This window comes from Phocoena phocoena, chromosome 16 (genome assembly GCF_963924675.1).
Source record: "Phocoena phocoena chromosome 16, mPhoPho1.1, whole genome shotgun sequence".
Lineage (NCBI taxonomy): Eukaryota > Metazoa > Chordata > Mammalia > Artiodactyla > Phocoenidae > Phocoena > Phocoena phocoena.
In genome coordinates, this window is record NC_089234.1 from 44,278,470 (window position 1) to 44,293,870 (window position 15,401).

At 40.1% G+C, this 15,401-nt stretch overlaps 1 protein-coding gene across 1 annotated transcript; it reads left to right on the forward strand.

Annotated features, from left to right (window-relative positions):
• Window positions 1-6,561: 6,561 nt before the first annotated feature.
• On the forward strand, window positions 6,562-13,118 carry ZNF485 (zinc finger protein 485). The gene is given in 7 exon segments (XM_065894579.1): window positions 6,562-6,688; window positions 7,164-7,254; window positions 12,019-12,353; window positions 12,355-12,436; window positions 12,439-12,692; window positions 12,694-12,775; window positions 12,778-13,118. Coding segments are annotated over 6 exon segments (1,146 nt in total). The 5' UTR covers window positions 6,562-6,688; window positions 7,164-7,202.
• The last annotated feature ends 2,283 nt before the right edge of the window (window positions 13,119-15,401 follow it).

The window sequence follows — 15,401 nt, forward strand, 5'->3', positions numbered from 1 at the left end:
CCTTTTGCTTGGGGTGATAAAGAACAACGGGCTTTTGACCGAATTAAACGAGCCCTACTATCAGCCCCGGCTCTGGGGCTACCAGATGTTACTAAGCCTTTTCATCTGTACGTGGCCGAGAATAAAGGCATCGCAAAGGGAGTACTAACTCAGAAACTGGGCCCCTGGAATCGCCCGGTTGTGTACCTATCAAAGAAATTGGATCCTGTGGCAGCAGGATGGCCCGCCTGTTTAAAAATAATCGCCGCGGTGGCCGCTTTGGTCAAAGATGCTGGCAAACTGACTTTGGGGCAGAACTTAACGATAACAGCCCCCCATGCATTAGAAAGTGTGATTCGCCAGCCACCCGACAGATGGCTAACAAATGCCAGGATGACTCATTACCAAGCCCTGCTGTTAAACTCAGATCGTATTAAGTTTACCTCAGCCACAGGACTCAACCCGGCCACCTTGCTACCCGACCCCGACTTGGAAAGCACTACCGTCATCCATGATTGTCAAGAAGTACTGGCTGCAGCACACGGTAGTAGACCAGACTTGATGGATCAGTCCCTCCCCAATGCCGACGTTACCTGGTTTACTGATGGAAGCAGTTTCCTAGAAGAAGGTAAGCGTCGGGCGGGAGCAGCCGTAGTAGACGGGAAAAAAGTCATCTGGGCAGCCGCATTACCGCAAGGGACATCGGCCCAGCGGGCTGAACTAATCGCCATGACCAAGGCATTGGAACTATCAGAAAACAAAAAGGTAAACATCTATACAGACAGTAGGTACGCATTTGCTACCGCCCACATTCATGGGGCCATCTACCAACAAAGAGGGTTGCTCACCTCGGCGGGCAAAGAAATTAAAAACAAGGAAGAAATAGTGGCCCTGCTAGCTGCCCTCATGCTCCCCACTAAAGTCAGCATCATTCATTGCCCCGGGCACCAGAAGGACAATACCCCGGTGACAAGAGGCAACAACATGGCAGATAGTGTGGCACGAGAAGTGGCTCTACGGGAAATCATACTAGAACTATCAGACAAGAGTCCTGGGAAACCAAATGATAGGGGAGCAATTACCCCAGCCATAACCAAAGGAACATTATCTCCTCAACAAGCAAAATCCATGCTACAACAGATTCACAGATGGACACACTTGGGAACCAAGAAGATGGTATATCCCTATTACATAAGACAGGTTATGATACCTCTGGATTAACCAAAATAGCTGAGCAGATTGCATGAGAGTGCATTCCATGCCAACAGGTAAACTCCCATAAAGGAAAACTTGAGGTCGGAAAAAGGCTCAGAGGAGACCGCCCAGGAGCCTATTGGGAGGTCGACTTCACTGAAATACGCCCTGGAAGGTACGATAACAGGTATCTTCTAGTTTTTATAGATACCTTCTCAGGATGGGTAGAAGCTTTCCCGACGAAGAAGGAGACAGCTACTGTGGTGGCCAAAAAGATCTTAGAAGAAATTTTCCCCCGGTTCGGGGCACCAAAGGTAATAGGATCAGATAATGGTCCCGCCTTTGTCGCCCAGGTAAGTCAGGGTGTGGCCAAATACCTGGGGACTGATTGGAAATTACATTGTGCCTATAGACCCCAGAGTTCAGGACAGGTAGAGAGAATGAATAGAACTCTAAAAGAGACCCTAACTAAATTGTCCATAGAGACTGGCGGTACAGATTGGACGGTGCTCCTTCCCTTAGCCCTGTTCCGGGCTAGAAATACCCCCTCCCGCTATCATCTTACTTCATTCGAAATACTATACGGGGCCCCACCTCCTCTTCTTACGCTAAGGGAGAAAATAAGTCCTGACTGCCAGAATAACACTGACTTATATGCTAGGCTGTTGGGACTCCAGTTGGTCCAAAAGGAGGTGTGGTCCCAGCTGGCAGAGGCTTACCGACCAGGAACACCAGCAGAGTCTCATCCCTTCCAAGCCGGAGATTCTGTGTACGTCCGTCGGCACCGAACCCAGACTCTAGAGCCTCGGTGGAAAGGACCATACATCGTCCTGCTCACCACCCCCACGGCTATAAAGGTAGACGGCATCGCTGCGTGGATCCACGCTTCACACGTGAAGGCCGCGCCAGCATCTGCATCATCGGAATGGCGAGCGCAAAAGACCAGCAACCCGCTCAAGCTCAAGCTCCTGCGATCATCAGACTTATAACTTTAACTTTGTTACCCCTACTGACTGTGAGTAATTTTAGTCCTCACCTACCCCAGCGTTTAACCTGGCAGGTAATTTCCCAAATTGGAGATGTAATATGGTCTGTTAGCCATACCGCTGCCCCTTGGACCTGGTGGCCAGACCTTTTTCCCGATGTTTGTAAATTGGCCCTGGGAGCCCCCTCTAACTGGGATCTAGAAGGATACTATAATCAACACGCTGTCCCGGCCCAACCTTCCCCGCCCGGGCGCCAAGGATTAGACCCTTGGGGGGGTTGTTCCACCAAAGATCGGAGAAGCATGCTCAGGGCCCTCTCCTTTTATGTATGCCCTGGGTTCCATCGTCACCGATCTCTAAATTATCAATGCGGGGGAACGGAACATTTCTATTGCAAAAGCTGGGGATGTGAAACCACAGGAGACACCTACTGGAAACCCACCTCTGGCTGGGACTTTATCAAGGTAACGGCCAACTACACTCATCAGAAAACCAGAAGCCAGGGAAACCCCCAATGGGCCAATGTGCCCGAATGTTCAAAATGGTGCCATCCCCTTAAAATTTCTTTTAGTGAACCAGGAAAAAAAGATAAAAACTGGATAAATGGCCATTCATGGGGTATCAGGTTTTACAAAGAACGGTATGATGATGGATTACTGATGACCATCAAATTAAAAATCGAAACCCCTACTCCAGTTCCTATAGGCCCCAATCCTGAGATAGGGCACTCTCTGCTACCTTTGGCCCCTCCCACAGTGCTACCAGGGATAAGAAACCAGACTTCTGGGCCAAAAGGAATAATAATCAAACCCAAAACCCCCCGGGACCGAATGCTCTCATTGGTCCAGGCGGCTTTTGAGGTTCTAAATGCCACAAATCCGGAGGCTACTAAATCATGTTGGCTCTGCTACGCTGCTCCTCCCCCTTATTATGATGCTATAGGATATAATTCTAATTATAGTAATGTCAACACTCCAGATCAATGTCGATGGAAACAAGAGGGAAATAGTAAATTGACCCTGGCCTCAGTATTAGGAAACGGTACATGTGTAGGAACGCCCTCCTTGTCCCATCGACATCTTTGTACCAATTTAAGCCTCCCACAGGGCTCAGGGTATCTCCTCCCTCCTCCGGATGGATGGTGGGCATGTAACACGGGATTAACCCCCTGCATTTCTTTAGAGGTCCTCAAAGCTTCAACCGATTTTTGTGTGTTAGTTCAGCTTGTCCCCAGACTCATTTATCATTCAGATTCATCTTTTCTAGACGAATACGAAGGCAAAAGAAGGTTTAAGAGAGAGCCCATAACCCTCACCCTGGCTGTACTCCTAGGACTAGGAATGGCAGCCGGGGTAGGAACAGGTGCAACAGCCCTCATTCAACAACCTCACTACTATGATGCCTTGAGACAAGCTGTAGATGTCGACCTCCGGGCGTTAGAAAGTTCCATAACTCAGTTAAAAGAATCCCTCACCTCGCTTTCAGAAGTAGTAATGCAAAAGAGGAGGGGACTAGATCTACTATTTCTTAAGGAGGGCGGACTATGTGTTGCACTAAAAGAAGAATGCTGTTTTTATATTGATCATTCTGGGGCTATCACCAAAACTATGAACAAACTCAGGGAACGCCTGGACAAAAGACAACAGGAAAGAGAAAATCAAAAAGGATGGTTCCAATCATGGTTTGATAAATCTCCCTGGCTTACTACTTTGGTTTCCAGCTTGTTAGGACCCCTTATTATTCTGTTGTTGCTCTTAACTTTTGGACCATGCATTTTGAATCGCTTGATAGCCTTTATTAGACAGCATGTCAGTTCGGTACAAGTGTTAATGCTAAGACAATAATACCAAAACTCGCAGAAAGAAACTGAAATTCCATGATTGAAATTAGTTACAAAAAATAAAAGGGGGGAATGAAGGGCCCCAACTATATCCACACCCCTATTTCCCTATCAATACCCAAACCTTTCTGGACTTTCCAGCTGGTGAGTAAGATACTGAAATATCCCTTTGGGCAAAAACAGTTCCGAGAAAAAGGGGGCTCAAGAAATAATAGTTCTGAGAAATAGGCTTGAAATACAGGACATGCCCTAACCGCAAACTGATGAACAAACAAGTACAGCTGAGGCAAGAATGCATAAGCCAATAAGCTTAAAGGTCACCCCATTTACCCAATCATTATGAAATATACCCGCCCTATGAGTGAATAAAACCTATAAAAAGTATGTGATTCCGCTTTTAGGGGTTCCCCATCAGCCTCCTGCGTGAGGTTCAGGGAGCCCCGGTGCATCGGCTCCTAATAAACCTCTTGCGTGTTGCAACGGCTCTCGACTCTTGGCGGTTCTTGGGCGAGTTGGAATCCCTCGGAGACCGTTTGGGTCTAACATATGGACCAAGCTGTCTGAGCCAATCCTGGAGTGATGTAGCTCTACAGAGATGGGGCCCCTCTCCCCACTGTCATCCCTTCATGTCCTTCTCTCTACCCATTACAGAGTCATTCACCAAATAGATTGTTGGTACCCATGCTTTCTAGAGTGCTAGAAAGTGAAACATACTTTGTAATAAGGTACAGCTGTTACCTCAAAGACATTGCTAACTCAGAGATAATGGAAAAACAGACACGTAGCATAAAAAGACTAACAGGCTTTACGTTAAGCATGAATGATACACATGACACAGCCATGGTAATGCTCTCTTGACCTTCAGGGGTCAGAGGAGTCTTTAGGGTGGGGTGGTGGTAGTGGTGGTGATCATTACGGTTCTTACTGAAGAATAAATGAAATTTGCATATTTGGAGAGTTTGGGGTGACTAGGGGAAGGTGCTGCAACATGAGTGAAGCTGTTACATCTGAACCATGAATGAGCTAGCCCCAGAGAAAGTTGGAAACGTTCAGTGTCTAGAATGCCAGGTTGGAATTTGCCTTAATCCTGGAGAAAACTGGGTTTTGAAGGACTTTGAGAAGTTGACAGGAGGTAATGAACATTTTGAAGGAAGTAGTAAATAGTTGAGTATTTATTATGCAAACTAAGAGTAACAAAAATTTTTAAAAATTAAAGATTACCCATATTCCTATCACCCTAGTGAATCAAATTATTTCATTTGAAACACCTTTGCATGTGTATTTTTTAGGCTTACCCATTTTTTCCTTTTAATATGCCGTAGCTATTTCTTCTAGTTTGCTCCATAGTTTCATTACCACTTTTTATAGCTCCTTTTTGATATTGTGTACTCAACCAGCCTGTGACCTTGAGCAAGTTCTTTCAACTCTCTGAGCCTTAGTATTCTTAGCTGTAAAATAGATATACTTTATGTAAGGCCAACTGGCCTGAGGCAGGGGAACGCAGTCAGACTCACAGGTTGCATCAGACCGAGACTTCCCGGACCACCCAGTTCCAGGAACTGACCTGGGGATTTTCCGGACCACCCATTTCCAGGAACTGACCTGGGAACTTTCCACCCAGCCCAGTCTTCCCGCCTTTCGAGGGCGCGACTTCTCTGGCCTCTTTCTCTCGGACCAGTGAACCTCACCCAGGAGCGGTCCCAAATTAAACTTGCTTAAGCTCTCCTCCGTTTCTTGGTGCTGTTCCTTACACTTTATACATTTCTAGTGGAAATACAGAGAGATGTTGTATGTCTTAGGGCTCAGCACTGTGCCTGGTACATATTAGGTTGTTATTGCTATGAATGGCAATTAACAAATACATATTTATCGCTGTAAATTCTAGGATAAAGCCGGTATCATTTTGCATGTCTTTCAGTGTTTCTATTCATTTGTTGAATGACACATCCTTGAACATGCCCATGTGTCAGGCAGTGTTTTAGGCTGGGGAGATAGCAGTGACCCAAGTGGTCCCTGCCCTCCTGGAGCTCTCATTATAGAGTGTACTGACCATAAATCTAAACCTCTCCTGCCTGGCAGTGAGAAACCCTGTGAAAAAAAAAAATAAAGTGGGTCATGGGATAGGAAGTAGTAGAAGATGGGAGAAGATTAAAGAACTTTCTGACGAAGTGACATTTAAGCAATTTCACTTCATCCCTACTAAGTGAGGGATGAGCAAACACCAGGCCTGGAGGAACGAGCATGATAGGCATATTGGAAGAACACGAGGAGGGCAGTGTGATTGAAGTATGAGGGGTCACGAATCACTTCACTTTGCAGCCTCTTATCTTTTAATATTTCGTTCCTCTGAAACAAGTCTGCTTTCCAAGGATGTCACATACGTTCCTCGTTGGTCCTTTCGTTAACTGTGTCCCACTTTTCTCCTCATAAACAATCTGAGCTATCGGAAGCTGACTTTGAATGTCCTGCCTTCCTTCTCCAGTGAGGCCTTCCTGGCTCCCTACCTCAGGGGCAAGGGAGTCAACGGTTCCTGGGTAAACGGAATTGGGTTTGATTTTGCAGGGATCACTGACACTTGGGGATGTGGCTGTGGCCTTTACCCAGATTGAAGGGAGACACCCGGATGCTGCTCAGCGGGCCCTGTACAGGGATGTGATACTGGAGAACTATGGGAATCTGGTGTTTGTGGGTAAGGATTTTTTTCTCTTTAACTCAAAATTGGTCTGCTGGGCAACTGTGCATTTTCACAGCGTTAATGATTTGGGGGTATTTAAACTCTTAAAATGGGAGGTTTTTGTTGGTTTGTTTGTTTTTACCATGGGCTTAGAGGCTGGAGTTCATGCTCCTTTCAGTCAGAAAGGTCAGAGCCATACAGAGTTTAAGATGGGCAGCTTTGTGTGCAGTCTAGCCCAGTTCTCTGAATTTTGCATGTCACCATTCATCTGCCACCAACAACAGGAGTTTCCTGTCCTCAGAGAGGCCTGGTTTTCTAATTGACTTCCACTCCTTCATTTCTGTGACTGATTTGGATGTCCTTGATACCACCCTCTAGGCCTTCCTGACATATCCATGCTCTGTGTAGACCCCCAAGTTGAGACTGAGATTTGGGATAACTCCTTGTGCTCATAACCACAGTCATGTTCCTTTTCTTTCTCTGTGAACAGGGCTTCTCTCTTCCAAACCCAAGCTAATAACCCAGTTGGATGGAAGAGCCATGGATGGAAGTATACGGGGTTCCATCAGGTACCTATACAGGTGAGTGAGTCCAGAGCTCAGCACACAGAACAGTGAGGAGGAAGTTCTTGGTCAGAAGGCTCATCTTAGAGAGTCCACGTCCATGCAGAAGGGCTGTGGCAGTTGACACTAGTTGCCTCTTTTTAACGTCATCCTCATGTCAAATGACTTGCCATTTTTCTCATTCTTTCTACTCCTGCTCCTTTCACAAGGGCCTCCGGCCTCTGACTTCACACCCTGAAGTCAGTCTCTTTATGTGTTGTTTTCCTCCCCATTTTCAGGCACTTGTCAGGCTACACTTTGTTTCTACCTTCTGTCCATTCTCAGTGTCTTCCAAATTCTCCTATGGTTAGCTAGACGAATGGCTATTTAACCCTTTCTAGTTTTAATATCCATATCCCTGGTCATACAGTGGGGCAGTGGCAGATTCCAGTTATAAGCATATTTTCCTGACAGGTGATTACTATTTTTGGCAAAGAAACTGATAGGGAAGCACTTTCTTCCCTTTCCCTCTGGTCTTCTTTTATTTCTTTTCTCTGTTATCATTTGCTCTTGGTTCTCATTTTTTTCTGTGTATACTTTGCATAAATTTATGTATGTCACTTTCTCCATGTCATTGTTCAGTTCTGAATCTTTAAACATGGATATTTCTCTCACCTAAAATGTGTATCCTTCTTTTAAAACGTGAATTGTCATTTTTCCTATATCATCTTCAGGAAAACTTTTATAATTGTGTTTCATGGAAAATACCAGTGATGCATAATCTTGCTTAAACTGTTTTTTTTTTCCTTTAGACCTCTAAACTATTCTTTTTTAAAATTGAAATATAATAGACATATAACATTATATTAGTTTCAGGTGTACAATGTAATGATTTAATATATTGGGAAAGGATCACCATAATATGTCTAGTTAACATCTGTCACCATACATAGTTACAAAAATTATTTTTCTTGTGATGAGAAGTTGTTAGGTTTACTGTCTTAGCAACTTACAGATATGCACTACAGTGTTATTAGCTAGAGTTGCCATGCTGTACATTACATTGCCATGACTTATTTTATAACTGGAATTTTGTGTGTGTGTGTGTGTGTGTGTGTGTGTGTGTGTGTGTGTTTTAATGCTTTTCAGTAATTCCATTTGTTTTTACTATGTTGAACATTTCCCCCCTAAGTGCTTGTGTAGATTCTTTATAGAGTAACAGTAGTAACTCAGTCTTCCTTATTCTTTAATCTTTCTGTTTAAATTTTGGTATTGGGTTGTGATAGATATATGTTATTATACAAGGAAGTATTTAATCCATGTCTTTTATTAAGAAATTCTTGTTCTTTTAAATTCAGCATAGATATTGAATTTTATCAAATGCCTTTTCAACATATATGGAGATGACATCTGTCTTTTCCCTTTTCGTTGTTAATATGGTACATTTTATTCTTAATTCTCTTAATGATTTGGCATTCTTAGTAGAACCCCACTTGGTCATGGCATATTACATTATTCTTTTAACATGTCAGTAGATGATACTCTTTGCTAATGTTTTATTTAAGTTTTTGCATTGATACTTACAAGAAATTTTTTATATTTTTCTTTTTCATTGGGCCATTTTCATTGAGTTTTGATTTAAATTTTGTAATAATTTTTGTGAAAATTTTTGATCCTTCCTATTTTCATTCTCTGTTATAATTTAATTCACATGATAACTGGTTCCCTGAAGGTTTGGGTGTTTTTTTTTTTTTTAAACTTGTTTTGTGTGGTAGGGAGCAGGGGAGAGGAATTGGGGGGTAATTCTTTAGCAGTATTCTCTCTTATATAGTAACTTGGCCAACTAGATTTTTGCTCTCTCTTGAAACAGTTTTGGTAATTTACACTTTCCTAAAAAATATCCAGTAATCCAGTAAAGTTCTCAAATTTATCTGCATAGTATTGAACAAAGTAGACTTTTATGATTCTACATATATCCTTTACATTTACGGTTACTTTTATCCTATATGTTCATGGTTACTTTCTTATGATTTACATTATTTATTTGTTTTTTTTTTCCATTTTCCCTCCTTCATTAGCTTGTTTTACTTTTTATAGACTCTTAGATGTATTTACTAGTGTTACTGTTTTCTGATTTTAATCTTTAACTCCTTTTTCTTTTTTTTCCCTTAGGTTTATTTACTTTTTCTAACCTTTTATAGTTGATTAATTAATTCATTGATTTTTCTTCTTATTTATGTAATATAAATATTTAAAGCTGTAAACTTCTGTTTGTGTAGTGTTTTGGTTGTATTGTAGTTTTTATTGTCATAATTTTTTAGATATTTTGCAATTTGATTTCTCTGATCAAAATATTAAGAGAGTCATAAGCTAACCTTCCTTTTTCTTTCTTAAAACCTTTTTAAAATTTAACACATATATAGAAGAGTAGATTTTATAAAAATATGGTCTAAATTGGTATTTTTGAAATGAATATTCATGTAACCTGCACTCAGCTCAAGAAAGAGAACACTGGCAGTACTCTACTAAATCATACCTGATCCCTTCCAATCATTAGCCACACTCTCCTCCTCCCCCTGAACTAACACTGTATTTATTTTGGCCTGTTTTTTTAACTTTATATGAATGGAACTATATATTTTTTTGATGTGGCTTTTTATGCATAACATTTTGTGAGATTCATTCATTTTCATGCATTGTCCTTCCTGTGGATCATTCGAATGCATGTTTAAACATAATTGCTAGGCCCCACCCTCAGCACTTTTTATTCATTAGGTCTGAAATGTGGACTGAAAATCTCTACAAGTTTTTAGGTGATGTTGATGCTGTTGTGACTGATCTGGAGACCAGGCTTTTAAAACTACTGCAAAAGAGTATTTCATTATCTCATATTTTGGATGGATATTTGGGATGTTTCAAGCTTTTGAGAATTACAAATGGTATGAACGTTTCATATATGTTATTGCTTGGTTCATACGTGGATACATTTCTTTTGGGGTGGGATTTCTAGTTTATAGCATATGCATATATTCAGCTTTAGTACATAATGCCAAATAGTTTTTCAAAGTTTTGTACCTATTTATATTTCCATCATCAGTGTGTGAGAGTACTCATTGTTTCGTATCCTTGTCAACACTTAATATTGTCAGTCCTTTGAAGTTAATTGTTCTTTGGGTGTATCGTGTATCTCATAGTGTCTTTCTTTTTTTTTTAGAATTTTATTTTACTTTTATTTATTTATTTATTTATGGCTGTGTCGGGTCTTTGTTGCTGCGCGCGGGCTTTCTCTAGTTGCAGAGAGCGGGGGCTACTCTTTGTTGCGGTGCATGGGCTTCTCATGGCAGTGGCTTCTCTTGTTGCAGAGCATGGGCTCTAGGCGCGCAGGCTTCAGTAGTTGTGGCTCGCAGGCTCTAGAGCACAGGCTTAGTAGTTGTGGTGCACGGGCTTAGTTGCTTCACAGCATGTGAGATCTTCCCAGACCCGGGCTTGAACCCGTGTCCCCTGCATTGACAGGCAGATTCCTAACCACTGTGCTACCAGGGAAGTCCCTCATTTTGTCTTAATATCCATATCCCTGATATCTAATGAGGAGGAGGACATTTCAAATGTGTATTGGCCATTATATGTCATCTTTTATGGAGTGTCTACTAAAAAAAAAACTCTTTGTTGATTATATATGTTGTATTGCCCTTCTCTCTGTGGTTTGCTTTTCACTAACAGTGGCCTTTTGATGAATAGGGGTTTTAATTTTAATGAGCTCTATTTTATTAATCTTTTCCTTTATTGTCATTGTGTTTTGTGTACTGTTTAATAAATCTTTCCTTTCCTCAAGTTTATAAAGATACTCTTCTGTGTTAACTTTTAGAAGCTTTATTGAATGTCTTTTACATTTGCCATCCTGTTAGAATTGATTTTTGTGCATGGTATGAGATAGGGTTCATGTTTACTCCTCCCTCCCCCCAATATGCCAGTGTAGTCTCCTTTTCACTGCTGCTCTGCAAAGTTACCTTTGTCACAGAACATGAATTCATAAGGGTGCCTTTCTCTTCATATGACTGATTTGCTTCCACTTACCTTTACAATCAGAATCTTGAAATTTTCTCTAGCTTAATCATTACACATTAAATACATATCCCATCAAAGGCCATTTGAAGCATCTGGGCTGTTTATTACCAGACTTCACCTCCAATTTTGCATTTAAAAACATAAGTCTTAGCTCTAGTATCTGATGAATGGAATTTCTCTTCAAGCTAATAAATATAAATGTATATAAAAACAAAAATATAAATACATGTGTGTGTGTGTATGTATATATCTTTATCTCTGAGCCATTAAATGTTGGTTCTCTGCTAAATTCTCACAGAGGAATGTTATTCTCAAATTCTTGGAGATGTACAGTGTTATATTACAATGTTCTCAAATGTACCACCCTATAGGAGTCTGTCCTAGTAATCCTGGCTTGCTTTGTGATACTTGGTTTTCTCCCCAAAGTTGTGTTTATCCTCAAATTTTTATCTTTTTTTCTTTTTTGGTGTTGCCTGTGTTACTTTCCTAACTTACCAACTTATTAGATGCTCCTTGCATTCTTCAAACACAATATTTATAACTTCTATTTCCTTAGATCCTATGTACTTCTCCCATCTTTAGTCTTGCCATCTTTTCTTAGCAAGAATCACAAGTGGGATGAATTAATTTTACATAACCTTTAGTTGTATAGAATAGAATGTTATTCTTATCCATGTGCAGCTCTCATTTTCAGTATTTCAACATAGAGAACATTTGAATTAAAAAAATTTTTTTCAGTTCAGGAGTACATATTTGAAACAAAGATGTCAGCCCTACAGCAAAATACTTCTGAGAGATCTGATTTGGGAGAACAAACAAAAAGTGTCATGATGGAAAGAGGCCTGGATTGGGAAGGCAGAAGTTGCATAGAGAAGACACACTATAAATGCAAGGAATGTGGGACAGTCTTCAAATATAATTCCTCCTGTATTAGCCACCAGAGAAATCGTACTGCTGAGAAACCCCATAAATGTAAAGAATGTGGGATAGCCTTTATGAGCAGCTCATCCCTTTTAAATCATCATAAAATTTACATAGGCAAGAAATGTTTCAAATGTGTTAAATATGGGAAATTTCCTCAAGAAGCAGTCAACATTTGTTAATCATCAGAAAATTCATTCTAGAGAGAAACTCCATAAATGCAATGAATGTGGAAAATTTTCAGAAATAATTCTATTCTTTTAAGTCACCAGAGACTTCATACTGGTTAGAAACCCTACAAATATAATGATTGTGGGAAAGCCTTTGCTCAGAATTCAGGCCTTGCTCATTATGTGAAAATACATAGTGGAGAGAAGCCATTTAAATGTAATGAATGTGGGAAAACTTTCAGGGATAACTCAGCTGTCTTGTAACATCAGAGAATACATACTGGTGAGAAACAGTATCAGTGTAATGAATGTGGAAAATGCTTTATTTAGGAAGAGCTCAAGTCATGTTAGTCATCAAAGAATGCATACAGGAGAGAAACCTTATCTCTGTAGTAAATGTGGAAAATCAGGTATAGCTCATCCTTTGCTGGACATCAGAAAACTCATAGTGGAAATAAACCCCATCAATAAACCCCATTACATCAATGTAATGACTATGGGAAAGCCTTTAGCAAGAACTCAGCCCTTACTGAACATCAGAGAATTCTTACTGGAGAAAAGCCCCATTGCTGTAAGAAATGTGGGAAATCCTTCAGGCATAGCTCTGGCCTTGCTGAACATCAGAAAATCCATACAGGAGAAAAACCTTATGAATGTAATGAATATGGGAAGGCTTTTCCTCAGAATTCAAGCCTCAAACAACATAAGAAAATTCATAACAAAGAAAGAGCCATCAAATGTAGTTAGTTTGCTAAATCATGCAGAGATAGTTTATTCCTTTTTGACCATCAAGGAGGAGACATTCAGTAAATAATGCACTTAATGAATGTATTCTGAGATCCTCTATCCTGGAAAACTTCTCATTTGTAAGGATGTTCATTGTAGTATGGTTTGTACTAGCAAAATATTTGAAGAACTTAAATGTAGCAAGAACCTAAATGCTGCTATGTAGCAAGTGAAAAGAATGAGGTAGAGCTCTATATACAACCATAGATATATCTCCATGATATAAGGCAAATTGCAAAGAATTAATATTGTAAAAATGGCCATACTACCCAAAGCAATCTACAGATTTAATGTGATCTCTATCAGATTACCCATGACATTTTTCACAGAGCTAGAACAGATAATCCTAAAATTTACAGGGAACCACAAAAGACCCAGAATTGTGAAAGCAATCCTGAGAAAAAAGAACAAAGCTAGAGGCCTAACCCTTCCAGACTTCAGACAATACTACAAAGCTACAGTAATCAAAACAGCATTGTATTGGTACAAAAACAGACACATAGCTCAATGGAACAGAACAGAGAGTCCAGAAATAAACCCAAACACCTATGGGCAATTAATCTTCGACAAAGGAGGTGAGAATATACAATGGAGAAAAGACAGTCTCTTCAGCAAGTGGTGTTGGGAAAGCTGGACAGCTGCATGTAATCAGTGAAGTTAGAACATGCCCTCATACCGTACACAAAAATAAATTCAAAATGGCTTAAAGACTTACATGTAAGACACCATATAACTCCTAGAAGAGAGCATAGGCAAAACACTCTCTGACATAAGTCATAGCAGTGTTTTCTTAGGTCAGTCTCCCGAGGAAAAAGAAATAAAAGCAAAAACAAACAAATGGGACCTAATCAAACTTTGCATAGCAAAGGAAACCATAAACGAAACAAAAAGACAATCTGTGGACCAGGAGAAAATATTTGCAAACAATGTGACTGAGAAGGGCTTAATTTCCATAATATACAAACAGCTCATACAGCTCAATTAAAAAGAATAAAAATGAAATCCCAATCAAAAAATGGGCAGAAAACCTAAATAGACATTTCTCCAGAGAAGACATTCAGATGTCCAATAGGCACATGAAAAGATGCTCAGGATTGCTAATTATTAGAGAACTGCAAATCAAAACTGCAATGAGGTATCTCCTCACACCGGTCAGAGTGGCCATGATCAAGAAGTCTACAATAAATGCTAGAGAGGGTGTGGAGAAAAGGGAACCCTCCTACACTGTTGGTGGGAAGGTAAATTGATACAGTCACTATGGAGGCTCCTTAAAAACTAAAAACAGATACCATATGATCCAGCAGTCCCTAATTTAAAAAGATACATGCACCCTAATGTTCATTGCAGCATTATTTACAATAGCCAAGACATGGGAGCCACTTGTGTCCACTGACAGATGAATGGATAAAGAAGAGGTGGTATATAGGTACACATATATATGATGGAATATTACCCAGCCATAAAAAAGAATGAAATAATGCCATTTACAGCAACATGGATGGACCTAGAGATTATCGTATTTAGTGAAGTAAGAGAAAGACAAATATATGATATCACTTATTTGTGGAATCTAAAAGAATGATACACATGAACTTATTTGCAAAACAGAAACAGACTCACAGGCATAGAAAACAAACCTATGGTTACCAAAGGGGATAGCTGAGGTGGGGATGGGGGGGAAATAAATTGGGAATTTGGGATTAGCAGGTACACACTACTATATATAAAATAGATAAACAACAAGGACCTACTGTACAGCACAGTGAACTATATTCAATATCTTGTAATAACTTACAATGGAAAAGAATCTGAAGAAGAACATGTATTTATATGATGACTGAATCACATTGTTGTACACCTGAAACTAACACAATGTTGTAAATAAACTTTAAAAAAAGCAAGTTGCTTTTATATATTGTCTTATTTATATTTTAAAAAATGAAGCTATTTCTTGTTAATATATACATGCGTGCACATGCGTGCGCTCACGCACGTGCACACACACACACACACACACACACACATAATATAGAGAGAGAAAGAGATCTGGAAAGATAAAGGCCAAAACAGTTGTTATCTTTGAGAAGACTGTGATATTGATTTGATGAAGTGAAATTTTGACTTTGGCTGTGTTGTTTGAAATATTTAATCAAGCATACATTCATGTATCTTCTATCATTTAACATAGTTGTCTTTCTAAAGTAGAAACTTCAGAAGCCATAAAAAACACATAAATATTAAAGA